This window comes from Notechis scutatus, chromosome 2, assembly GCF_049901735.1.
Source record: "Notechis scutatus isolate UNSWTSFEM ecotype Mainland chromosome 2, rNotScu1.2, whole genome shotgun sequence".
NCBI lineage: Eukaryota > Metazoa > Chordata > Lepidosauria > Squamata > Elapidae > Notechis > Notechis scutatus.
The window spans coordinates 264,981,190-265,006,356 of NC_142010.1; the positions used below are offsets into that span (position 1 = coordinate 264,981,190).

The window sequence follows — 25,167 nt, forward strand, 5'->3', positions numbered from 1 at the left end:
GGAAGGAAGGAAGGAAGGAAGGAAGGAAGGAAGGAAGGAAGGAAGGAAGGAAGGAAGGAAGGAAGGAAAAAAAAAAAAGAAAAAAGGTTGGCTGGAAAGACCAACCAATACAGCCGGTTTATCTCTCCGGCCCATCAACTCTTGCAAAAAAAAAAACAAGCCTCTCCTGGTGATGCTATTTTCTGTTGTCAGATCATCTCCGGAATTAATTATTTGTCGGATGTTTGTTTTCCAAAACGAAAAAAGGCAATGTGTAAATTTAATCATCTATCAAGCGATCACAATCACCTCATTCTCATTAAAGAAGTTCCTATCACAAAAGGTAGGTTAAACAGTGCAAAATGCATCTCCAGGCAGGGAAAAAATAATAATAATAAACCTTTGGAAACAGTATGATAACACAATATCCCAGAATACAGGTAGAATTACAACCACAACCGAGCCCAACATTTCTGTGGCTAAGTGAGGCAGTTGTTTAGTGAGGTTTGCCCCATTTTACACCTCACTTGCCACCGTTGTTAAGCCAATCAACTGCAGCTGACAAGTTAGCAACCCCATTATTAAGTGTACCTGGCTTTCCCCATTGCCTTTGCTGGTCAGAAGACCTCAAAAGGGGATTGGGTGACCAAATTTTGTCCCATTCCTGAAAAGCAAATTACATTTAGATAAATCAAAGGAGTCTTCCCTTCTTTAATCCCTTCTAAAGTTTGTCTTTAAACCATTAAATCCCTTCTGAGGGTTGTCTTTCAATAAAAGTCATATGTTTATTTCAAGTTTGTCAATTCAATCAATCAGAATAGAGCTGGAAGGGACCTTAGGGGTCATCTAGTCCCGGGGTCGCCAACCTCAGGGACCACCAAACTCAAGAGAGAGAGAGGTGGGTGGGAGAGAGAGAGAGAGAGAGAGAGACTTTTTGGCTTCATGCAAGGAAAGCAGCAGAAGTCTTTCTTTCTCTCCCCCAAACTCCTCCAGAAATGAGTCTTTCTGAGACTTGTCACACCAGCGCAGCCTCTTGGAGCAGGAGGCCTTGCAGGGTCCCAAAGACTCATTTCTGGCGGAGTTTGGGGGAGAGAAAGGAAGACTTTGGCTGCTTTCCTTGCGTGCAGCCAAAAGCAGAAGAAGAAAGAAGGGGAAAGATGCAGCCCAGTGGCCAGGCCAGGTGTGTTGGGTGAGTAGGGCAAGTTCCCCCCTCCCCTCACTACCTCGTGGTAGGAAGGAAGGTGAGATAGGAGGGAGGGAGAGGGAAGGAAGAAGGAAGGAGAGATAGGAGTGGGGGAGAGAAAGAGGAAGGAAGGAAGGAAGGAAGGAAGGAAGGAAGGAAGGAAGGAAGGAAGGAAGGAAGGAAGGAAGGAAGGAAGGAAGGAAGGAAGGAAGGAAGGAAGGAAGGAAGGAAGGAAGGAAGGAAGGAAGGGGTGGAAAGAAGAAGAAAGGAGAGATATAGGGAGAAAGGAAAGTCAAATGGGTGGGGGATAAATAGATAGGAAGGAAGGGAAGGAGGGAGGAAAAGAATAAAGAGAAGGGAGGAAGGGAGGGAGAGAGAGGAAGGGAGCGAGGGAAGTGAGATAGGAGGGGGAAAGAAAGGAAGGAAAGATGCTAGGAAGTGAAGGGAGGGAGGGAGAAGGGAGGGAGGGAGGGAGGGAAGGAAGGAAGGAAGGAAGGAAGGAAGGAAGGAAGGAAGGAAGAAAGAAAGAAAGAAAGAAAGAAAGAAAGAAAGAAAGAAAGAAAGAAAGAAAGAAAGAAAGAAAGAAAGAAAGAAAGAAAGAAAGAAAGAAAGAAATTTGATTCTTTCACCAGGCAGCAGGACAGGCTGGACTGAATGATCTCCAATATCCCTTCTTCCCTTCCATTCTTCCATTCTGGGGTGCCACAAAATAAATTTTCCGAGCCTGCATGTCATCGCGCGTCACCACCTCCAGCTGAAGGGCTGGAATCAAAAAAGGATCTTGCTCCTTCGTCATGCAGACAGCGGTGCTTAAATGCAAGGTGGAAAGATTACAGACCAAGACTCCCAACCAATCAGGATGAAGAAAAAAACCAGTCAAACAAAGCACGAGGCTAGCGCCAAATTTAAAACAGAAACGGCTGCAAAAACCTGACACGCACGATGAAGATGAACCCAACACATGAGCCTGATGATGGCAGATGAGATTCTGCTGAAATGAAATTGGTTGGGAGTCTTGGTCACGAATGCAGAAATATTGGGAGATTAGCTCTTGGCAAACTGAAAAGGCAACTACAGTGAAGGTGGGGCACAGAAAAATACCCAAAATATGAAACTAGCATCTAGCCGGCAGGTTTCTCAACCGTAACACTTTAAGATAGGTGAGCTTCAGGGTTTCCCCAGCCATCCATGATTAGACAGAGAGAGAGAGAGAGAGACAGAGACAGAGACAGAGACAGAGGGAGAGGGAGAGGGAGAGAGGGAGAGAGAGAAAGAGAGATGGAAGTGGTAGAGAGATGAACGTGATAGAGATTGAGAGGGAAACGATAGAGAGATGGTTAGACAGACAGAGAGACAGATATGGGAGAGCGACTAAAATGATAGAGATGGAATTGATGGATAAGATGGAGATAGAGACACATGGTAGACAGACTGACCCGTCCACCAGGGACGGGAGGGAGGGAGGGGAGAGAGAGAGAGAGAGAGAGAGAGAGACAGAGATGGAGGGAGGGAGGGAGGGAAGAGAGAGAGAGAGACAGAGAGAAAGATGGAGGGAGGGAGGGAGGGAGGGAGAGACAGAGAGAAAAAAATAGAGGGCGGGAGGGGAAGGAGGGAGAGAGAGACAGAGAGAGAAACCCATTTCCTACAGAAAAGAAAACACTGGGAGCCATAAAACCTAGGCATGGCTGGGGGGTGTCATGTGACTGGGTGGGAGTGACTTCAAGTTGGCCACACCCACCCAGGTTTGTGGCTCCCTGTGTTTTCTTTTATGTGGGAAACCGGTCCAAATGGCTCTGAGGGTTTAAGGTTGCAGACCCCTGATGAAAAGAGCGGAAATATGATGATAGCAGTCGTCCAATATTGGAGGGGCTGCCACAAGACAAGAGAGGGTGGGGACTTCCGGTTTGTCGGCCGCGAGCGGCAGGGATTTGCGAAGCTGCGCGATCCCTGCCGCGCTAGCCGCTTCTGGGGTTCCACCCAGACGGGTACGAGCTAGCTGCCCTGCAGGGGCAGCTGAAGGTAGGGGGATCCGGAGAGGGGTTTGGGGTGTTGCAGACCCTCTCCCGGCCGGTAGAACCCCTTTTCCCAGGACGGTGCAGCGGCGGTCCGTAATGGCCGCCACAAAGAAGCTGGCAGCCGGGTAAGAATGCGCAGGAGGAAGTGGAGAAAGTGCTTGAGAGGAGAAAGTTTTTCTTGGCTCCTAGGACTCTAAGACATATTTAATAAAATTCCTGAAAAGTATGACTTTCTGAATAATACCTGCCAGAAGAGGAAAAAGCGGCTGTTTGATGGTGCTGAAAGGATAGCTTTCCCTCTTTTCCTACGGAATAAATAACTGGATATTAAGAAACCTATTTTTTTAGGTGAAAATTGGTTTTAAGCGATGAGTGGGAAGAGAGAGGATTAAAAGAAAATATTTGTATGCTAAGACTTTGTTGGAGGAGATGCCTTAAGGATTTGAAGACTAGAATATATTGCAATAAGATTTTAAACAGATTTGGACTTTCTTTCTCTTGGATTGATATTACCCCAGAAGGAGAAAGTGAGAACTCTGCCTTGGTTTGGACTGACTGATAACTTTGGGACTGTTTTATTTTTTTTATTTTCTTTTGAATATTCTGGTTGTTGTAAGAAGAAAGAAAGGGAAAAGAAAAGAAAAGATTTATAATGGCTCTTTCTGTTGAGGAACTAAGAAAAGAATATGAACAAGCAAAAAAAATGGTAAAGATGGTGTGGAAGAAGCTTTCCTTTTTTAGAAATGGCGCTACTAACTATCAACAAACATTACAACAGATGAAGACAGCAGAGGAACAAGAAAGAAAGGAAGGAGCCATTTTTAATGAATCTCAGAATTTGATCAAGAAAGAAGGAAGAGAGAAAAGAAGAAAACTAAAGGACTTAAGATCTAAAAAACATTTAAGAAAGGGAAAAATAAGGTGCAAAACCAATATGATGATAGTAAACAAAAGGGAAAAGGAATACGACAGAGAAGGGAAGCCGGTAAGGCAGAGGTTAGAAGAAGGGGGTAGAAAGGTTTGTTGGGAGAAGAAAGAAAGGGAAAAGGTGGAGAAAAGCTACAATGTTTTGAAATTAAATGGAAAAAAGAAATTTTTTATGGATAATGGATAAAGTATAATTTTTAAAAAAAAAAAGATTTTGCAAGGTACATAAGATGAGATGGTAGTATTGTAATGGTTTAAGAGTTGATAAGAGATTAAAATGTTAAAATGTTTAAAAATGATTGGCTTTAAAATTTAATAATAGGGGAGGTTTAGAATACTGTTTTAATTAAAGAGTTTAATAAGATTATGGTATTGATGTTATTATAAAATTTTTATTATAGTATCTTTTTAATATTTGGATTTATTGTCTAATTATGTACTTAATTATTTTGGATGTATTAGTTAGATAGAATGTACCAAGCAAAATCGGATTGGGTATTGGATATTATTTTAAAGATTAATTTGACTAACTTAGGGGGGAGATAGAAAGGCATCATACTCTGATTAATGATTTCAGGAGAAACTTATTTTCTTCTTTTTATAAGGAATGAGACAAAGGGATGATAAAAAATGGACAAAAGATACAAATATAATGATTCAAACTAAGATGATTAATTAAGATAGAATTAAGAAGGGTGAAATATGTGGAGAAGTTAATATAGAAGGCTTAGAATGGTAAATAAAATAAGTAATGATATGTAAGATGAGCATGAATATAATTGAAGTCCATGAAGAGAGAGACACCTGGGTCCAAGTTACTTTCCAAAAGATTTTTTTATGTTTTGTGTGTTGTGTGTATATGTTTTTTGGGGGAGAATTAGTAAAAACTTATAGAAATATAGAATGAGAATAATGGTAACTAAGTCAGAAAGAAATAGATGAAATAATAATAATGATATTGAATAAGAGTAAAGAGAAGTAAAGAGAAATTGAATAAGAGGTTTTGGTATATTATATGGAAATGGTTTAAAACAGAATCATAATTTATCTGACTTGTTAAATTTACAAGGGAAAAAGGTTTAAACATGTAATGAATAATGATAATTTGTGTGTTTTAAAAATTAATAAAACTTGTTTAAAAAAAAAAAAAAAAGACAAGAGGGGTGGAGCCTCTTCCCCAAAGCCCCTAAAGGCAGGGCAAGAAGCAATGGAGGGAAACTGACCAAGGAGAGAAGCAACCTGGAATTAAGAAGAAACTTCCTAATAGGGAGGACAATTAACCAGCGCAACGATTTCCCTCCGGAAGTTGTGGGTGCGAGTTTGGATAGCCATTTGTCTGAAATGGCATAGGGTTTTCTGCTTAAGCAGGGGTTGGACTAGAAGACCTCCAAGGTCCCTTCTAACTCTGTTAAGTAATCAGTGGAAGGGCTTGCCCCCAGAAGTTGTGGGTTCTCAATCACTGGAGGTTTTTGAGAAGAGATTGGACAGCCATTTATCCAAAATAGCATAGGGTCTCCTGCTTGACCAGGGGGTTGGACTAGAAGACCTCCCAGGTCCCGTCTAACCCTGTTATTCTGCTAATCAGTGGAAGCGCTTGCCTTCAGGAGTTGCGGATGCTTCCTCAGTGGAGGTTTTAAAGATTAAGAAGAGCCAATCTTTTGTTTGGAATGGCATTGGGCCCTGATGGCGAACCTATGGCATGCATGCCACAGGTGGCAAGCAGAACCATTTGTGCCGGCACGCAAGCTGCAGGCAAACTTACCTCACTGCGCATGCGCGCACCTCACAGCTGATTTTGGCGGTTTGAGGCCTTTTGGCCTCCCTGAGGCTTGAGGAAGGCTTCTGCAGGCTTCGAGGCCGAAAACTAGGCCCGTTTAGTCACTTCCTGTTTTTCCAAAAATACCGGAAGTGATGAAATGGGGCTAGTTTTTGGCCTACAAAGCCTGCAGAAGCCTTCCTCGAGCCTCTGGGAGGCCGAAAAAGGCCTCAAACCGGCCAAAGATCAGCTGTGGGGCGTAGTGCAAATAAGGGGGCGGTGGTGAGTGGGTGTGATGACCCGTAGTCTCTCAAAATAACCCAAAACATACATTAAAGTCTGGTAATACCTTCAACTTAACTTCACTGTTTTATTAGGCACAGTTTAAAGCCACAAAAGTAAATAATGAGGCAAAAAGAAAACCAAAACAAACCACATTGACAAGAGTTCCGAAGCAAGCCAAGATAATTAATCATACATTCCAGGAAGATAACGGGGAGAATCCATGGGAAAAAACGCCAACAAAGATAAACCTTTATCAAAGGAAACACTAAACTTTGACTCCAGCGATTCTGACTACACGGTTACAAACTTATATACATAGCTCCAAGCTGCAAGTCATGAGGAGGATCATGGTAATCTCCTCCTGAGTAGACCTCGCTTTTCCCTGATCCTCTCCTCCCTGCGTGACCTAGGATGGATAGCGGATGGGCCTGGATCCTCCTCTGATTGCTCAGCCGGCCTCTGCCCTTCCCCAGCCTCCTCCACCACCTCTGGAGCCACACTCCCACTCCCCGTTGGCTGTTCCTCCTCTTCCTCAGAGTCAGTCTCCACCAGGGCCATGGCAGTGGGTGGGGATTGCGCACGCATGTGTAGGGGACGCGCATTGCTTTCTGGTTGCTGGCACGCGAGCGCGAGCATGCAAGCGTGCGGACAATTTTTGGCACAGGAGCCCAAAAAGGTTAGCCACCACTGGCATAGGGTTTCTGGCCTAATCAGGGGGTGGACTAGAAGCCCTCCAAGGTCCCTTCCAACACTGTTATTCTGTTAAAGAGTAAAATAGTGGCACTTCAAGGCAGAACCAACAAGGGGAAATCTACAGGAAAGGGTGGCTGTAGCTGCGGAAAAAAAATCTACACTCAAATTTGATATTCTTTAACGGCTCTTTTGAGATACCAAACGGGGACAGTGCCAGTTCAGCAGTATGGCAAGCCAAGGGCCTGCCAATAATGCGTTTTTAACAAGCAGGAAAAAAATAAAAATAAAAACGCCTTATCAACAGCACACTGCTCCCTTCTGTCTCGCCTGACGATCCGAAGAAGTGGCACCGTAAAGAAATATTCTGAAAAAGACGACGTTTCCTTCCCCCTATCAACCCGCGTTCCAAAGGCGGAAGAAAATTGCGGTGAAATTTTCAAGTTTGACATTTCTGGCTAACTAAAAATATCAGCGAGGGGGGAAAAGGGAAGGGGAAACGATCCTCCAGCAAGGCGGCACCTCCTCGAGATACCCCACATCAGAATCGCTGCCAAAGAAATAACGACGACAGAAATGTTCCCGAGAGCCACAGTAACCAAGAAAGAGAGATGAATTGTATATTTATGGGAAAAAATATTTGCTGCCTTAGAGTGAAGGACCCATATTCCTTTCCGGTCTCCCTGATTTGAGGAGTTAGGGATGGGTAACAAATAATGTCAAGATTCCGGGAGTGACTCCAATTAAATCATGAGCCTCGAGCCACACTCCCAAAACTAAAAAGGATTTATTAGAAGTTAACATGCCGACATTTGCCTGGGTGTAGCAGACTCCGAGATACGTAATTCACTGTCATCCTTGACCCTACTTTTCTCCCCACGCCTCTGGGTTTTCCATCCAATGAAACACATCCATAGCCAAGAGTCATCAATCATGCTCTCCAATTAGATTTTTGCGCGGCAGAAGCTTCAGTCATCTAATCAGTCTTTGAAGAAAATATGAATGGAATGTACTTTCGATTCCACACTGCCGCCTGCTCTTTGAAACTCCCCCCACTTCTTTCTGTTGCCAACTATAAAACGTGTGTACAAAATGTTTTATGAGTTGACATTCGGCTCCCCTCACTTCTTGAAGGTGACCTGTACAGCGCACACAAAAACAAATTGACTGCAGATATGGAAGCTTACGCTCACAAAACCACCCCAGGCTTGGTTGGATTTTCTGCATGGAACCTTGCTGTAAGACGATCGGCTTGGATTTTCCTATTCTTTACCCATGACACCTCTGATAAGGGGCGGCCCTTCCAGTTGATTAAATATTGGAGTTGTTTCCTGTGCCACCTCGAATTGAAGGATTCACTGCACCTCATAATGGGTTTGACCTCCTATGACCATGGGAGCTGGGGGCTCACGAGGTAGGGGCCTCAGCATTGATCTGACCACGGGTTTTAATAGGCTACTATGGAATACCGGGTGTATTTTCCCTAACAATCGGGGCAATCAGAGAATCAGAGTTGGAAGGGACCTTGTGGGTCATCTAGTCCAACCCCCTCTGCCCAAGCGAGAGACCCTACACCATTTCTGACAAATGGTGGTTCAATCTCTTCTTGAAGGTCTCAAATGCTGTAGTCCGAATGCCTAAAGGAAAGGAAGTTATGGGAAGGCCAAGCTTTCATAGATAACAGTATAACAGAGTTTGAAGGGATCCTGGAGGTCTTCTAGTCCAACCCCCTGCTCAGACAGGAAACCCAGTACAGGTAGTCCTCGACATACGACCGCAATAGAGCCCAAAATTTCTATGGCTAAAGGAGGCATTGCTTAAGTGAATTATGACCCCTTTTTATGACCTTCCTTGCCACAGTTGTTAAGTGAATCATCACAGTAAACATGGTTGTTAAGTGAATCTGGCTTCCCCATTGGTTTTGTTTGTCAGAAGGTCACAAAAAGAGATTATGTGACCCCGGGACACTGCGAATGTCACAAATATGAGTCAGTTGGCAAGGGTCCGAATTTGGATCACGTGACTGTGGAGATGGTGCAATAGTCATAAGTATGAAAAATGGCCATAAGTCATTTTTCAGTGTCATGCAACTTCAAACAACTTAACCTATCATTCCTGCAGAATAGAAATGAGGAGGAGGAGGAAGAGGAGGAGGAAGAGGATTGTGGGATCCTGGGTGTTCTCTGAACTGGGTTGTTTTCTAGCAGGCATTCCATTGCCCACCTAGATAACATCATCAGTGCCTGTAGGGAGGAGGGTTTGAGGAGGAGGAGGAGGAGGAGGAGGAGGAGGAGGAGGAGGAGGAGGAGGAGGAGGAGGAGGAGGAGGAGGAGGAGAGGAGGAGGAGGAGGAGGAGGAGGAGGAAGAGGAGGAGGACGACTGTGGGGTCCTTGGTGCTCTCTGAGGAGGAAAAAAGGCGGGGGGAACTGTCTAGCAGATGTTTCATGACCCAACTAGGTCACATCATCAGTGCTAGTAGAGAGTGGGGTCATCAGTGCCTGTAGGGAGTAGGGTTTGTGGAGGAGGAGGAGGAAGAGGAGGAGGAGGACTGTGGGGTCCTTGGTGCTCTCTGAGGAGGAAGAGGAGGAGAAAAGGTAGGGGGGGAACTGTCTAGCAGATGTTTCCTGACCCAACTAGGTCACATCATCAGTGCTAGAGTAGAGAGTGGGGTCTGTTTGACTTTCTTTGGCATCGAAACCTCTACCAGGAAACAGTCAACAGTCAAAACAAGAGAGCACCAAGGACAGCTCAGAAGGGTCTCTGCTTCTGTAGGGTTTGTGTAGATTAGGTGTCCAACCTTGGCAACTTTAAGACTTTAGACTTCAACTCCCAGAATTCCTCAGCCAGCTTTGCTGGCTGAGGAATCTGGGAGTTGAAGTCCACAAGTCTTAAAGTTGCCAAGGTTGGACACCCTGGTGTAGAGCAACCTCCCAAGATACACAGCCTCTTAATAGCCAGGATACAGCCAGGGGAGCATGAGCAGTTCACGCAACACCGGTGGCTTCCCAGCAAAAGCAGATTGATCGCAGGCTACCGACTCAGCCACGATCTCCGAAGAAGAAATGAGGAGCGGCTTCACCATCCGGCCTGGCATCTGCCTGGGTGATAATCGGTTCTTTGGCTCCTCTTCAAATCAGCCCCCTCCCCATGTTTCCTGGCCTAAGATAGGCATATGCAAAATTGCAGCTGAAAGGCAAGGTCAGAAGAGAGGTGGAGGGAGAGAGAGAGAGAGAGTTGCGGGAGAGAGAGAGATGGAGAGAGAGAGAGAGAGAGAGAGAGAGAGAGTTAGGGGAGAGGAGAGATGGAAAGAGAGAGAGAGAGTGAGCGAGTTAGGGGAGAGGGAGAGATGGAAAGAGAGAGAGAGTGAGTTAGGGGAGAGGGAGAGATGGAAAGAGAGAGAGAGAGAGTTGGGGAGAGGGAGAGATGGAAAGAGAGAGAGAGAGAGTGAGTTAGGGGAGAGGGAGAGATGGAAAAGAGAGAGAGAGAGAGAGTTGGGAGAGAGGGAGAGATGGAAAGAGAGAGAGGGGAGAGAGAGAGATGGAAAGAGAGAGAGAGAGGGGAGAGGGAGAGGGAGAGGGAGAAGGAGAGGGAGGGAGGGAGGGAGGGAGAGAGAGAGAGAGAGAGAGAGAGAGAGAAAGTTCAACTACCCCGGATGTCGAGAGCATGCGCAGGTGCCAAGCATATTGCGCTCGCAAACTAATATCTGCGGTGTGGGATGTTGCGGCACGTAGCCGACCATCTGCATCTGAGCGATGAAGTAGCTTTTCAAGGTCTACAACGGGTAGAGATTGGTTTAGCTTTGGAGGGTACCTTGAAGGGCCTTTCACGTTACTGGCAAGCTGCGCTGAGTAATTGGGCAAGGAGGAACCGATCCAGGCCATTCAGCCAAGAGGTTAAATATTTGACAGGTTTTTACATCGCGTTTACACGTTTTAAATGTAAAACGTGAACGTGTAAAAAACCTTTTTACCTATTTGACATGTTTACCCAAGACTTTACATGTTCACCACACGACAAAAAAAGATGTTGAGATTTTGGGGGAAAAATGTGCAGAGAAGAGCAACTGAGATGACTAAAGGCCTGGAGACTCAAACATAAAGAAGAATGGTTGCAGGATTTGGGTTTGGCCAGTCTAGAGAAAAAAAGGACTGTGGACGACTGGATAGCAGTACCACACCGTGCTAGTTGTTTCTGGCTCTAGGGGGCGCTGCTCATCTCCGTTACAAAGCCAAAGAAGAGCCAGCGCTGTCCAGAGATGTCTCCGTGGTCATGTGGCCGGCATGACTAAATGCCTTCGAAGGCGCATGGAACGCTGTTCCCTTCCCACCAAAGGGGGTCCCTATTTTTCTACTTGCATTTTTTACATGCTTTCGAACTGCTAGGGTGGCAGAAGCTGCCGGGACAAGTAACAGGAGCTCATTCCGTGACGTGGCGCTAGGGATTCGAACCGCCGAACCTTTCTCATCAACAAGCTCAGCGTCTTAGCCATGGAGCCACCGCATCCCTTAGTCCTTGACTTACAGTTACAGTTCATATAGTGGCCATTCAAAGTTACAACTGATGACCATTTTTCACACATAGGAGCGTTGCAGCTTCCACACAGTCACACGGTTTACATTCGGATGCTTGACAGTTGACTCACATTTGCGACGTTTGTAGTGTTCCGGAGTGACATAATCCCCTTTTGTAAACTTCTGATAAGCAAAGTCAACAGGGAAGCCAGATTCAACAACCGCGTTACTAATTTAACAATGGCATGGATTCGCTTAACAAACGTGGCGAGAAAAGTCGTCAAATGGGGCAAAACTCCCTGAGCAAATTTCTCACTTCGCAACATAAATTTTGGGCTCAATTGTGATCGTCAGTTGAGGACTACCTGTATTTGAGAGGCTACCACAAGGAAGACAGGGTCAACTTCTTTTCCAAAGCCCCAGAAGGCAGGACAAGGAGCAACAGATGGAAATTAATCAAGGAGAGAAGCAACCTAGAACAAAGGAGAAATTTCCTAACAATGAGAACAATTAACCAGTAGAATAACTTGCCTCCAGAAGTTGTAAATGCTCCAACACTGAAAGTTTTTAAAAAAAGAGATTGGATAACCATTTGTCTGAAGTGGTATAGGGTTTCCTGCCTAAACAGGGGGTTGGACTAGAAGACCTCCAAGGTCCCTTCCAACTCTATTAATCTGTATCTGTTTCCTAGTGTGATTTGATTGCTTATTAGTAACCTATGACCATCACTAAATGTTGTATCTTATGATTCTTGATGAATGTATTTTATTTTTTCTTTTATGTACACTGAGAGTAGATGCACCAAAGACAAATTCCTTGTGTGTCCAATCACACTTGGCCAATAAAGAATTCTATTCTATTCTATTCTATTCTATTGTCCATTTCTTTGCCAAAGCACCAGAAAGCAGGAAAAGAAGCAATGGATGGAAGCTAATCAAGGACAGAAGCAACCTAGAACTAAAGAGAGACTTCCTGACAGTGAGAACAATGAACCAGTGGAACAACTTGCCACCAGAAGTTGTGGGCACTCCAATACTGGAAGTTTTTAAAAAGAGGTTGGCAAGCCACTTGTCTGAGATGGTATCAGATGTCCTGGACTAGAAGACCTCTAAGGCACCTTCCAACTGTGTTCTTCTGTTACTTGAAAGGCAGTCACAGAGAAGGGGGGAAGCAACCTATCCTCGTTTTCCAACCTTACTTGCCTCCATTGATAGGCGAATCCCTGCAGTTGTTAAGTTAGTAACATGGTTATTAAGCAAATGTGGCTTCCCTGTTGAATTTTGCTGGTCACAAAAGGGGATCAAGTGATCCCGGCACACTGCCATTGTCATAAATAGGAGTCAGCTGACAAGCCTCTGAATCTTGATCACGGGACCAACGGTGGTAAGTGTGAAACACGGTCATCAGTCACTTTGTTCCATGCCGTAGTAACTAAATGAATGGTTGTAAGTTAAGGACTATCCGTAAAATTCTCATCCCTGGGGGGACTTTACTTCACCAGATGCCAGCAAATGCCACACATTCTGTCCTCTGCAGTTCTTTCCACAGATAATAAGAGAACAATGCTAATTAGATTGCCTAATTGTAGATAATTACCTCACAATGAGAACTTAAGTATAAAAAAATGTTTTTTTCAAATGGGGGGAGGCTGGCCTCTATTTACTTTCAATCTGCAATGTCTCAGGTGACCAAGTTTCATATTGTAAATACTTTACACCTGCTTCTTTCTTTCTTTCTTTCTTTCTTTCTTTCTTTCTTTCTTTCTTTCTTTCTTTCTTTCTTTCTTTCTTTCTTTCTTTCTTTCTTTCTTTCTTTCCTTTCTTTCCTCCCTTCCTTCTTTCTTTTTTTCCCTCTCCTTTTTTAATAAAATAAAATAAACCAAAAAAATGAGCTAGCTGATTTAGGAAAGAATGTGAAAATAGAAAACAAAGATGCTGCATTCTTATATTAGCAAAGGAGATGAAAAGTACATCCTGGCTTATCTCAGGATGTCATAATTGTATTTCTTAACTACTAAACAAGAGACTTATTAAAAAAAGACACCTCAACACCCCCACCCGCCCCCCAAAAAATCAGCTAGTCCTTTTTGCTAATGAGTTTGCTAGGTTGCTAATTGTAAGAATATTTGTTTCTATTATATAGGTAGTTCTTCATTTACAACCATAATTAAACCCAAAATTTCAGTTGCTAAGAATAGAATTGAATAGAACAGAACGAAACAGAAGTAGAAATAACAGTAGAATAGATTAGAATAGAAGCAGAAATAAGAATAGAATAGTAGAAATAAGAATAGAATACAAGTAGAAATAAGATTAAATTAGAATACTGTAGATTAGAACAGAACAGAATAGGAACAGAACAGAAATAGAATAGAATGGAATGAAATAGGAATAGAACACAATTGGAGTATAATGGCATAGGAATAGGAATAAGAATGGAATGGAATGGAATAGGATAGAAATATGGGATAGGATAGGATTAGGATAGGATAGAATAGAAATATGGAATAGAATAGAATAACTTTATTGTCACTTTGAATGTACACTAATCGGCATACATTAAAATGAATTTTCATTGCATGCAGCCCTCAAAGCTTTGCATACACAAAAAGTGAAGACATTTGTTAAGTGAGTTTGGGCCCATTTTACGACCTTTCTTCTTGAATTTTGATCACATGACCCTGGGGATGCTGGGAAGATCCTAAGTGTAAAAAAAAAATGATCCTAAGTCACTTTTTATCTGGTGCCGTTATAATTTTGAAAGGTCACTAAATGAACCATGTAAGTCAAGGACCCCCAGGGTGTATCAAAGGGGGACGACTACGTGCATTTATTTTATGAAGCTTCTTCTCCTGCAACATTGAATTGCTAACTAGGGCAGACAAAACCTTTGCCAGACCAATTCTCGAATACAGCTTGTCTGCCTGGCATCTGCACTGTATATCGGAGATTAACACAATTGAGCAGGTTAAGAGGTTTTTCTCGAGAAGAGTTCTCCACTCCTTTACTCACAGTAGAATTCCCTATGCCTCCAGGCTCAAAATTTTGGGCTTGGACAATCTGGAACTGCACTGCCTGCGGTCCAATCTAAGCATAGTACACAAAATGAGCCACCTACGGTTAGACTTAAGTGTAGCACACAAAATTATCTGCTACAATGTCCTACCAGTCAATGACTACTTCAGCTTCAACCACAACAATATAAGAGCACACAACAGATACAAACTCAATGTAAACCGCTTCAAACTTGATTGCAGAAAGTACGACTTCAGCAAGAGTGGTCAATGCCTGGAATGCACTACCTCTGTTGTTACATTCTCTAACACACACACACCCTACTCCTTCAACCTCAAACTATCCACTATTGACCTCACCCCTTTTCTAAGGGGTCTGTAAGGGGCGTACATAAGTGCACCATCGTGCCTATGTCCCTGTCCTATTGTCCCCATTTATTCGTACCTATTTAAAAAATAAAAGAAGGAAGGAAAGAAGGAAGGGGGAAGGAGGGGAGAACAGGGAAGGGAGGAAGGAAGGAAGGGAGGGAGGGAAGGGAGAGAATACCCATTCTTAAGAGGTGTGTAAGGGTCATGTATAAGTGCACCATCGTGCCTTCCGTCCCTGTCCTATTGTCCCCATTTATTCGTAGCTATTTCCTGTATTCTTACTCAAGTTTATACTTATACCTATTATCTTGTAAGCGATTGACAAATAAAATAAAATAATAAAATAATAAAATAAAATAAAATAAAATAATAAAATAAAATAAAATAATAAAATAATAAAATAAAATAAAATAAAATAAAATAAAAAAATAAAATAATAAAATAAAATAATAAAATAAAATAAAATAAAATAAAATAAAATAAAAAAATAAAATAAAATAAAATAAAATAAAATAAAATAATAAAATAATAAAATAAAATAATAATAATAAAATAAAATAAAATAAAATAAAATAAAATAAAAAAATAAAATAAAATAAAATAATAAAATAAAATAAAATAAAATAAAATAATAAAATAAAAAAAAATAAAATAAAAAAATAAAATAAAATAAAATAAAATAAAATAAAAAAAATAAAATAAAATAAAATAAAATAATAAAATAAAATAAAATAATAATAATAAAATAAAATAAAATAAAATAATAAAATAAAATAAAATAAAATCCGACTCCAGCCAAGGGTGGTCAATACCTGACGCCCTGACTCCGTGGTTCGCTCAATAACCTAAAATAAAACTCAAACCCTACCGTACAAACCCCTAAAAGGGGGTGCTCACTGCACCGCTACTCCCTGTCTTACCGCCCATTTGTCTGTGTTTTCTCCCTTTGTTCCGTTCGTTCATCTTGTTGTCTTGTAGATTTAAAATAACAAATCAAAATGAAATGAACAATATTTGGCTGGCTGGAATTTGGCGTCTCCCCACACCTGCCACTCCAGCTCTGGCACCGTGGCTGGATGCTTCTGGTGAAGCTGAAAGAGAGGCAATGCGCTGGCGGCATGTTGAATTGCACAGGCACCAAATGGGTTGAGAAGCACTGGAAACACGGTCCATTTCCACCCAGCCTCTTGCTTTTGGTGCACTGCCCCCGGGGAATCTCTGAGAAGGAATGAAATTTCCTTCGGCTTGGGACCGTAGTGAAAGCTGGGATTTCGGATAAAGCGATCCGGTGTTTTATATAGAGGGGAGAGGAGGGGAGACAGGGGAAGGAGAAGGAGAAGGGAGGAGAGGAAAGGGGGAAGGAGAGGAGAGGGAAGTAGATTAGAGGGAGAGGAGAGGATAGAGGAGGAGGGAAGGAGAGGAGAGGGAGAGGGAGAGGGGAGTGGGGAAGAGGGGAAGAGAGGAGAGGAGGGGGGAAATGGAAGAAAAGAGAAAGGGGAGGGAAGGAGGGGAGAGGGGAGGAGAGGAGAGGGAGAAGGGAGAGGAGGGGGGAAATGGGAGAAAGAGGAGGAGAGGAGAGAGAGGGAGGGAGAAGAAGGGAAGGGAGAAGGGAGACGGGGGGAAATTGGAGAGAGGAGAGGGGAGAGGGAGGGGAGAGGAGACGGGGAGGAGAGAGAAGTAGAAGAGGGGGAGAGGGAAGGAGAGGGAAAGAAGGGGAGGGGACGAGCAGGAGAAAGGAAAGGCGGGGAAAATGGGAGGAAGGGGAGGGGAAGAGGGAGGGAAAGAGAGGGAGAGGGAGAGGGAAGGAGGGGTGAGGTGAGGAGAAGAGAAGAGACGAACCAAAGTGCGGGTCACACCAAGTGAAGCTCCCTGCGCATCACAGAATATTCTGGCAGGAGCAGGTGAGCCAAGCCAGGACCTTACCTGAGGCCATCACCAATCCCGTTTGTGGCCGGAGCCAGAGAGCCTGGTCCCACCGGGGCTTCTTCCCCCGTCTGCCTGTCGTCCGAATTGCCAGCGTGGCCTTTAAACCTGCAAGGGAAACAAGAGCCTCTCCTCACCATATGCAGCCTCAAATATGGAAGAAGCCACACTTGCTTTTATCCCGCCTTTTTCACTCCTTATCCCTTTTTTTTTTTTTTTTTTTAGAGGGTAAGCAATATTCAGAGTCTTTTGAAGTTACAGACACATTTCTCCGAGAGGAAACTCCACAAAAAACGCTTTGGGGGCAGGGGTAGGTGAGATCATTTTACTCCTAACCGTATCTTTCCCTGGGGCTGGGGAATGCTGGGAATTGAAGTCCTTGCAGCTTAAAGCTGATAGCCGGTTGTGCGCCCATTGCGCCCTTTCCGGGGCCAACAATCCCTACTCACGGTCACTAATGCCCCTAGTCCAGGGGTGGGCAACCACGGCCCGGGGCCACATCCGGCCCGCTGGTCTGTCCAATGCGGTCCGCCCTGAAAAAAAATCGCTGCCATTGGTCTGTCCAATTCAGCCTGAAAAAAATCGCTGGGTGTGGCGATTGCCCTTGCCGTGTGGCCCCCAAAGCTGCAAAACAGTGCGGAGCGATCTAGGGTAGGAAAGAAAAGAAATTTGCAAATGCCTCGGCTGGGAGTTGAAATCACCTTCGAGTGCGACCTCTCCGAAGGTGAGTCCCCGCCGATCCCCCTTTTTCCGGGCTTCCAGGCAAAGCTTGCAGGCTGGAGCGTCTTCCCGCCGAGGAGCGGAAGGGTTCCACCCGGTGGGCAGGGCGGGCTGCTTGGAGCCACCTAAAGCTAGGCCGCTGCTGGTGGAGCCTTGCCCTGCCTTGGTGCCCCGCTTCCCGGCTCGGCGGTCCTGCTCGGGCGGCACTTTAAAAGCCTGCTCCCAGCACCCGAGCAACTTCCCAGCAACTTTCGGCCGTTTTAACTCGCGGGCGCCAGGCATGATATTCCGCTCTGAAAAAAAAATCGGGGCTGGCCAAAGAGACCCCTGCCGCGCGCCCGGGAGTGCCCGCTGCTTTCTCGGGCCGGGCGGCGGCGTGTTGCACGGAGGCTGGTCTGTGGCTGGCCCAGCTCCCTTTCCTGCCGCTCAGCGGCCTCCGCTCGCACCGCCCGGCTCCGCTCAGGTATCCGGCTGGGGCTGTCAGGAGTTGCTACCGCCGGTGCAGCTCCACGCGGCTCCAGTCCCGCGTTGCCTCGGGAAGGAAAGGCAAAACCAGGAGCCGCTGCTGCCATTGCAAAGCACCGCCGCTCTTCCTTTTGCCTTTCCCTTCCTGAGGCAACGCGGGACTGGAGCCGCGGAGCCGCGCCAGCAACTCCTGACTCGGGCCTCCGAGGGGAGGGAAGGAGGAGAAGAAGGGGTGGGGGGAAAGGAGGGGCGATTCCCAAAAAATCGGAATTCGATTTTAATCGGAAGAATATCATGCCTGGGGCGCTCGCGCCTGGCCCCGAGCCGCGTGGTGGAGGGGAAGCCCGGCGGGCAGGCGGGCAGGTGGGCTGCTTGGAGGAGGCGACCCAGCGGCGCTCGGGCTTCCCCTCCGCCATGCGGCTCAGGGCGAGGCGCGAGCGCCTGCGAAGTTAAAACGAAGCCGAAAGTTGCTGGGAAGTTGCTCGGTTTTCCGGGCTTCCAGGGCTTTGCAAAGGCAAAGTTTGCAGGCTGGAGCGTCTTCCCGCCAAGGAGCGGAAGGGTTCGCCAGCGGGCGGGCGGGCTGCTTGGATCAGGCTGCTGTGCGGCTCGGGCGCAGGCGCGAGCGCCCGCGAGTTAAAACGGGCCGAAAGTTGCTGGGAAGTTGCTCGGATTTCGGGCTTCCAGGCTTAAACTTTGCTCGGGCGGCACTTTAAAAGCCTGCTCCCAGCACCCGAGCAACTTCCCAGCAACTTTCGGCTTCCTTTAACTCGCGGTCACTCGCGCCTGGCCCCGAGCCGCGGCGGAAGGAAGCCCGGCGGGTGGGCGTGCAGGCTGCTTGAGGAGGTTCCGGGCTTCCTCTCCGCCAGGTGCGGCGCCCGCGAGTTAAAAGGAAGCCGAAAGTTGCTGGGAAGTTGCTCGGGTTTCCGGGCTTCCAGGGCTTTGCAAAGGCAAAGTTTGCAGCCTGGAGCGTCTTCCGCTGAGAGCAGGAAGGTTCCGCCCGGCGGGCGGGCGGGCTGCTTAAACTTTGCTCGGGCGGCACTTTAAAAGCCTGCTCCCAGCACCCGAGCAACTTCCCAGCAACTTTCGGCTTCCTTTTAACTCGCGGGCGCCGCGCCTGGCCCCAAGCCGCGCAGCGGAGGGGAAGCCCGGCGGGCGGGCGGGCAGACTGCTTGGAGGAGGCTCTGGCTTCCCTCCGCCAGGCATGAGCGCCTGCGAGTTAAAAAGGAAGCCGAAAGTTGCTGGGAAGTTGCTTGTTTCCGGGGCTTCCAGGCTTAAACTTTGCAAAGGCAAAGTTTGCAGGCTGGAGCCGTCTTCCCGCTGAGGAGCAGGAAGGGTTCCACCCGGCGGGCGGGCGGGCTGCTTAAACTTTGCTCGGGCGGCACTTTAAAGCCTGCTCCCAGCACCCGAGCAACTTCCCAGCAACTTTCGGCTTCCTTTTAACTCGCGGGCGCTCGCGCCTGGCCCCGAGCCGCGCGGCAGAGGGAAGCCGCGGGCGGGCGAGCTGCTTGGAGGAGGCGACCCGGCGGTGCTCCGGCAGCAGCAACAGGCAGTTTCGCCTGGGCTCCGCTCAGGTGTCTGGCTGGGGCTGTGAGGAGTTGCTACCGCCGGGCGCAGCTCCCTGCGGCTCCAGTCCGCGTTGCCTTGGGAAGGAAAAGGCAAAACCAGGAGCCGCTGAGCCCGAGCCTCCGGTGCCGCTGCCCCGTTGCAAAGCGCCGCCGCGGCTCTTCCTTTTTGCCTTTCCTTCCCGAGGCAACGCGGGACTGGAGCCGCATGAGCCGCGCCGGCGGTAGCAACTCCTGACTCAGGGGCCTCCGAGGGGAGGGGAAGGAGGAGAAGGGGGGAAGGGTGGGGGCGATTCCCAAAAAATCTTGTGCTGACCCGGCCCGTCTGTCAAATTTTAAAAGTCAATGCGGCCCCGAGCCAAAAGTTTGCCCACCCCTGCCCTAGTCCAATGGTGGCTTAACCTTTTGGGGCTCCTGTGCCCAAAATTTTGTGTGCACTTGCACGCTCACGTGCCAGCAACCAGAAGGCAATGCGCCCCCCATGTCCCCACGCATGCGCGCGCAATTCCACCCACCTACCTACCCCCCACTGCTCCCTTACCTGCACTGCGCCTCACAGCTGCTTTGGGGGCAGTTTGAGGCCTTTTTCGGCCTCCCAAAGGCTTCTGCAGGCTTCTACAAGCTTTGTAGGCTGAAATCTAGCCCCATTTCGTCACTTCCTCTTTTTCCGAAAATACCGGAAGTGACAAAACGGAGCTAGTTTTCGGCCTGCAAAGCTTGTAGAAGCCTGCAGAAATCTCCCTCAAGCCTTTGAGAGGCCGAAAAAGGCCCCAACCAGCCGAACATCAGCTGTGAGGCACGCACAGGCTCAGTCAGGTAAGTTTGGCCTGCAGCTCGCATGCTGACACAAATGGCTCTGCATGCCACCTGTGGCACACGTGCCATAGGTTCGCCTTCACAGCCCTAGTCACTCCCCGTCTTGACTATTGCAACGCGCTCTACATGGGGCTCCCCTTGAAGAACATCCGGAAGCTCCAGTTGGTGCAAAATGCAGCGGCCCGCATGGTTTTGTGCACACCCCAGCGTGCACATGTATCACCTCTCCTGCAGGAGCTGCATGGGTTGCCGATTTGCTTCCGGGTGCAATTCAGACTGCTGGTAGTCCCCTTTAAAGCCCTTCATGGTTTGGGGCCAGGTGATCTGAGGGACCGTCTCTTGCTGGTCACATCTATCCGACCCATCAGAGCAGAGAGGCAGGGAATGCTGCGGGTCCTATCCCTGACGGAGATACACCTGGTGGGACCCAGAAGAAGGGCCTTCTCCGTGGTGGCTCCCTCGCTCTGGAACCTCATTCCCCCAGAGATGACAATGGCCCCCACTCTAGTACTCTTCCAGAAGGCCCTGAAGAAGACCTGGTTTTGCCAGCAGGCCTGGGGATGGAGCGGGATGGAGCCCATCAAATGGCTAGTGGGGTCTGCTTTCATTGGGGGGTGAGGAGGTGGGGGGGCGATTTTACTGTATTAATTTATTTGATTTTGAGTTTTATTGTTTTAAATTGTGGTTTTATATGTTGTAAGCCGCCTTGAGTCGCCATGGCGAATAGGCAGCAATACAAATCTAATAAATAAAATAAATAAAATAAATAAAATAAAATAAAATAAATAAAATAAATAAAATAAATAAAATAAATAAAATAAATAAATAAAATAAATAAAATAAATAAATAAAATAAATAAAATAAAATAAAATAAATAAAATAGAGAAGGTGCCCCTAAAAATGCTAAAGAGTCCCACAGTCCTCCTCCTCTCCACAAAGCCTACTCCGCAATAGCACTGATGACGTTCCCTAGTTGGGTCATGAAGCGTCTACAAGAAAACCACCAAGCTCGGAGAGCATCAAGGACCCCTTATTCCTCCTCCTTTTCCCCCTTCTAGCACTAATGGTGTTATCTAGTTGGGTCATGAAATGTCTCCAAGGAAACAATCAAGCTCAGAGAGCACCAAGGACCCCATAGTCCTCCTCCTCCTCCTCCTCCTTTCTTTCTCCACTCCACTCCAATTTCTCACCCCTCTTGCCAAGCATACCGATGATAATCCCGCCTGGATTGCCGGAGCTGCTCTTGCTGCTGGAGAAGTTTGGCCTCTTGCTCAGCTAACAAATTCTGCAGGCGTTCCTTCTCGATTTCCAGCTCCATTTTCTGGAGTAGCAGCTCTTTCCTTTTCTCCTCGGAGAAGTTGCGGCCGCCATCGGCTTCTTTCGACCCCGGGACTTCGCTGGCCTTCGGCCTCGGAAGGCACGGTGAGCTGAAATATTCCGAGGAGGATTCGCCCGGGGGTCCCAAATAGCAGTCTCGAACCCGGCAACCGTCTGGGAAAGACTTGTGAGCCAAGTTTCTTAATGTTTGATGGAAGGGGCACCCCGGAAGAGAGCAACCATTCTTCCTCTTCTCCCCGTCGGGGGTTCTTCCGCGATGGGGAGTCAACGTCTGCGCTGCAGGAGATGCCCTGTGGTTGCATTGATGGTGCACCCCGTTTTCCAAAAGACCACCATTCCCGGCCTCTGTTTGGCATCTGGGGGGACTGGCCTCCAGGACACCCCTATTCCTACCAGGTCGACTTGAAGGTTGAAGATTAGGGCTTCTACGAGTTAAGTTGTGGTTCTTATACAAAGTTTGCAGTCTAGCTACACCAAGGTAGGATCCATCCAGGTCTGAAGGTGGGATCAGCTGACAGTGACCTCTCTGGTTAGACATCTGTAGATAAACAGGGGGGCAAAAAACCCAAGTTCAGCTTCAACAATTCCAAATAGAAATAGAAATAGAAATAGAAATAGAAATAGAAATAGAATAGAATAGAATAGAATAGAATAGAATAGAATAGAATAGAATAGAATAGAATAGAATAGAATAGAATAGAATAGAATAGAATAGAATAGCAGAGCAGAGCAGAGCAGAGCAGAGCATAGCATAGAACAGAACAGAATAGAATAGAATTCTTTATTGGCCAAGTGTGATTGGACACACAAGGAATTTGTCTCTGGTGCATAGTCTTTCAGTGTACATAAAAAGAAAAGATACATTCATCAAGAGTCAAGAATCATCAGGTACAACACTTAATAATAATCATAGGGTACAATAAGCAATCAAATCATACTAGGAAGCAGTCAATATAAATCGTAAGGATACAAGTGAGAAAGTTATAGTCATACAGTCACAAGTGGGAGGGGCTGGGTGATAAGGAGTGATGAGAAGATTAACAGTAATAGTAGTGCAGAGGTTGTAATAGTTGAACAGTGTTGAGGGAATTATTTGTTTAGCAGAGGGATGGCGTTCAGGGAAAAAACTGTCCTTGTGTCTAGTTGTTCTGGTGTACAATGCTCCATAGCGTCGTTTTGGGGAAAGGAGTTGAAAGAGTTTATGTCCGGGATGTGAGGGGTCTATAAATATTTTCACATCCCTCTTTTTGACTCGTGCAGTATACAGGTCCTTGATGGAAGGCAGGTTGGTAGCCATTGTTTTTTCTACAGTCCTAATTACTCTCTGAAGTCTGTATCTGTCCTGTTGGGTTGCAGAACCAATTAGAAGTGTTCCATTTTAAAAAAAAACAACTTTTTATGATTTTTCTATTAATTACATTTACTAAATGCTTAATAAACATCGTGTTGTCTGGGTTTATTTAATTTGCTTAGCAATACAGTTTCTTAACCTCCACCCCTTTCTTTTCCAGCCACTGGTAAAACAAATTCCATGTTGGATAATTGTCAGATCCGTATATCTGCCATTCTTCAATGGAAGAAGAAGGGGTGGGGTTTTTTCGATACAAGTAATTCTTTTTGATGTAACCAGAATATTCTTTTATTTTTCTTTTCTTATATGTATCCATGTATTCATAACTATGTTTTTACTTATACCTATTATCTTGTAAGCAATCGACTAATAAAATAAATAAAAATATCTCATAACTCTTGTACTGAATCTGTATCGTTTCCTGGCGCCCCAGATGGCAAGAAAAGGGGCCAAATAAATGCCAATTCCAAAAGAAACTTCCAGGGATCTTTCTCAGAGGCGAGGGGAAAATAACATGTTTGTTTCTGCGTATTGGCGAAATCCACATCTGACCAAGGGGAGACGTTCTAACTCCCTTTATCTGAGCTGCGTGCCAGGAAGGATATCAGACCCTGCTTTGAATGTTGACTTTAACAGATAACAGATAATCAGAGTTGGAAGGGACCTTATAGGTCATCTAGTCCAACCCCGGGCCCAAGCGGGAGACCCTACGCAGGGGTGGGATTCAAATTTTTTAACAACCGGTTCTGTGGGTCTGGCTTAGTTGGTGGGTGTGGCTTGGTGGTCATATGACCAGGTGAACGTGGCTTGGTGGTCATGTTATTGGCCAACTCAATATCACTCACATCGAGGCACCCATCTCTTTGCCTGGCCTCTCATGACTGTGGGGGTGCTGCAACAGTCGTAAGTGTGAAAAATGGTCATAAGTCATTTTTTTCAGTGCCATTGTAACTTTGAATGGCCACTCCGCACAAGCAAAGTACCAGCAAAGGAGGGGGGAAAAAACTCCAGAGAAGTTCCAGAGACAGGAAGTCCAGTCCTGCCAAGAATGTAATAAGGGTTAACGGGGAGGCAGTTTCTGTAAGCAACACCAGAATGTTTCCTTCCTGCCTTCCTTACAGGATTAGCCCAGTAATTTCTTCTAACAACCTGAACTCTGAACTGCTTAGAATGTTAACAACCGGTTTTAGCAAATAGGTGCGAACTGGTAGAATCCCACCCCTGACCCTACGCCATTTCTACAAATGGCAGTCCAATCTCTTCTTGAAAGTCTCAAGTGGTGACACTCCCACAACTTCTGAGGGCAACTTCTGTTCCATGGGTTGATTGTTCTCCCTGTCAGAAAGTTTCTTCTTATTTCCAGGTTGAATCTTGATCAGTTTCCATCCATTGTTCCTTGTCTGACCTTTGGGTGCTTTGGAGAATAGCTTGACCCCTTCTTCCTCTCTGTGGCAGCCCCTCAGATATTGGACCACTGCTCTCCTGTCTCCCCTGATCCTTCTCTCTTCCCTAGACTAGCCAGGCCCAGTTCCTGCAACCGTTCATCGTATGTTTTAGTTTCCAGGCCTTTGATCCTCTTAGTTACTTTTCTCTGCACTTTTTCTAGAGTCTCTGCATCTTTTTTATAATGTGGTGACCAAAACTGGATGCACTACTCTAGGTGTGGTCTTACTAAGGCTTTCTTCCTCTTCAATAAAGAATTCCTTTTGAAATGCCCGGTTTTCAAAAGTTCATTCTTATTGTCTGAAGGGGGAAAAAAAATCTGGCCCTTACAATAATATTCTGTGTCTTCGCTCTGTTTGATTTGCAATGTAAGTTTATCCATTTCTGGACAATCTAGTATCTTCTGAATTATCTCATCCGTCTTGGGAGGTTTGCTCATTTTTTCCAATGTTGTGAGAAGATAACCCTTCGCTGCTCTTAAGACATGTAATATTAAATACATACTTTTCTTATCGAATCTTTTTCTGATATCATCCCTAATTAAAAAAAAACATTCGGGTTTAAAGTCTACATGTTTCCCTTATTATCTTTTCTAGCCATCTGTGTATTTATGGCCAATTTTTATTTTTATTTTTTTGCTTTAACACAAGTCCACCACATACGATAAAATGTGCCCGTTTTTTCCGGTTGCATTTCCAGCGTTTGCAAGACATATTTTTAAACATCTTGGCTAACCTTGCAGGTGGTAAATGCCAGTAGCGTTCCAATATTTGAGGGCCTGCCCCAAAGAAGAAGGGTTCAACCTCTTCTCCAAAGCACC

The 25,167-nt window shown here is 45.9% G+C and overlaps 1 protein-coding gene across 1 annotated transcript in view; it reads right to left on the reverse strand.

Moving 5' to 3' along the window:
• The window catches only part of LOC113430158 (protein hinderin-like), a 107,850-nt gene that overhangs the window by 49,554 nt on the left and 33,129 nt on the right, over positions 1 to 25,167 (reverse strand). Inside the window, 2 exon segments of the mRNA XM_087958755.1 lie at positions 16,652 to 16,759; positions 21,424 to 22,091. Of these exon segments, the coding sequence (XP_087814881.1) occupies positions 16,652 to 16,759; positions 21,424 to 22,091 (776 nt within the window).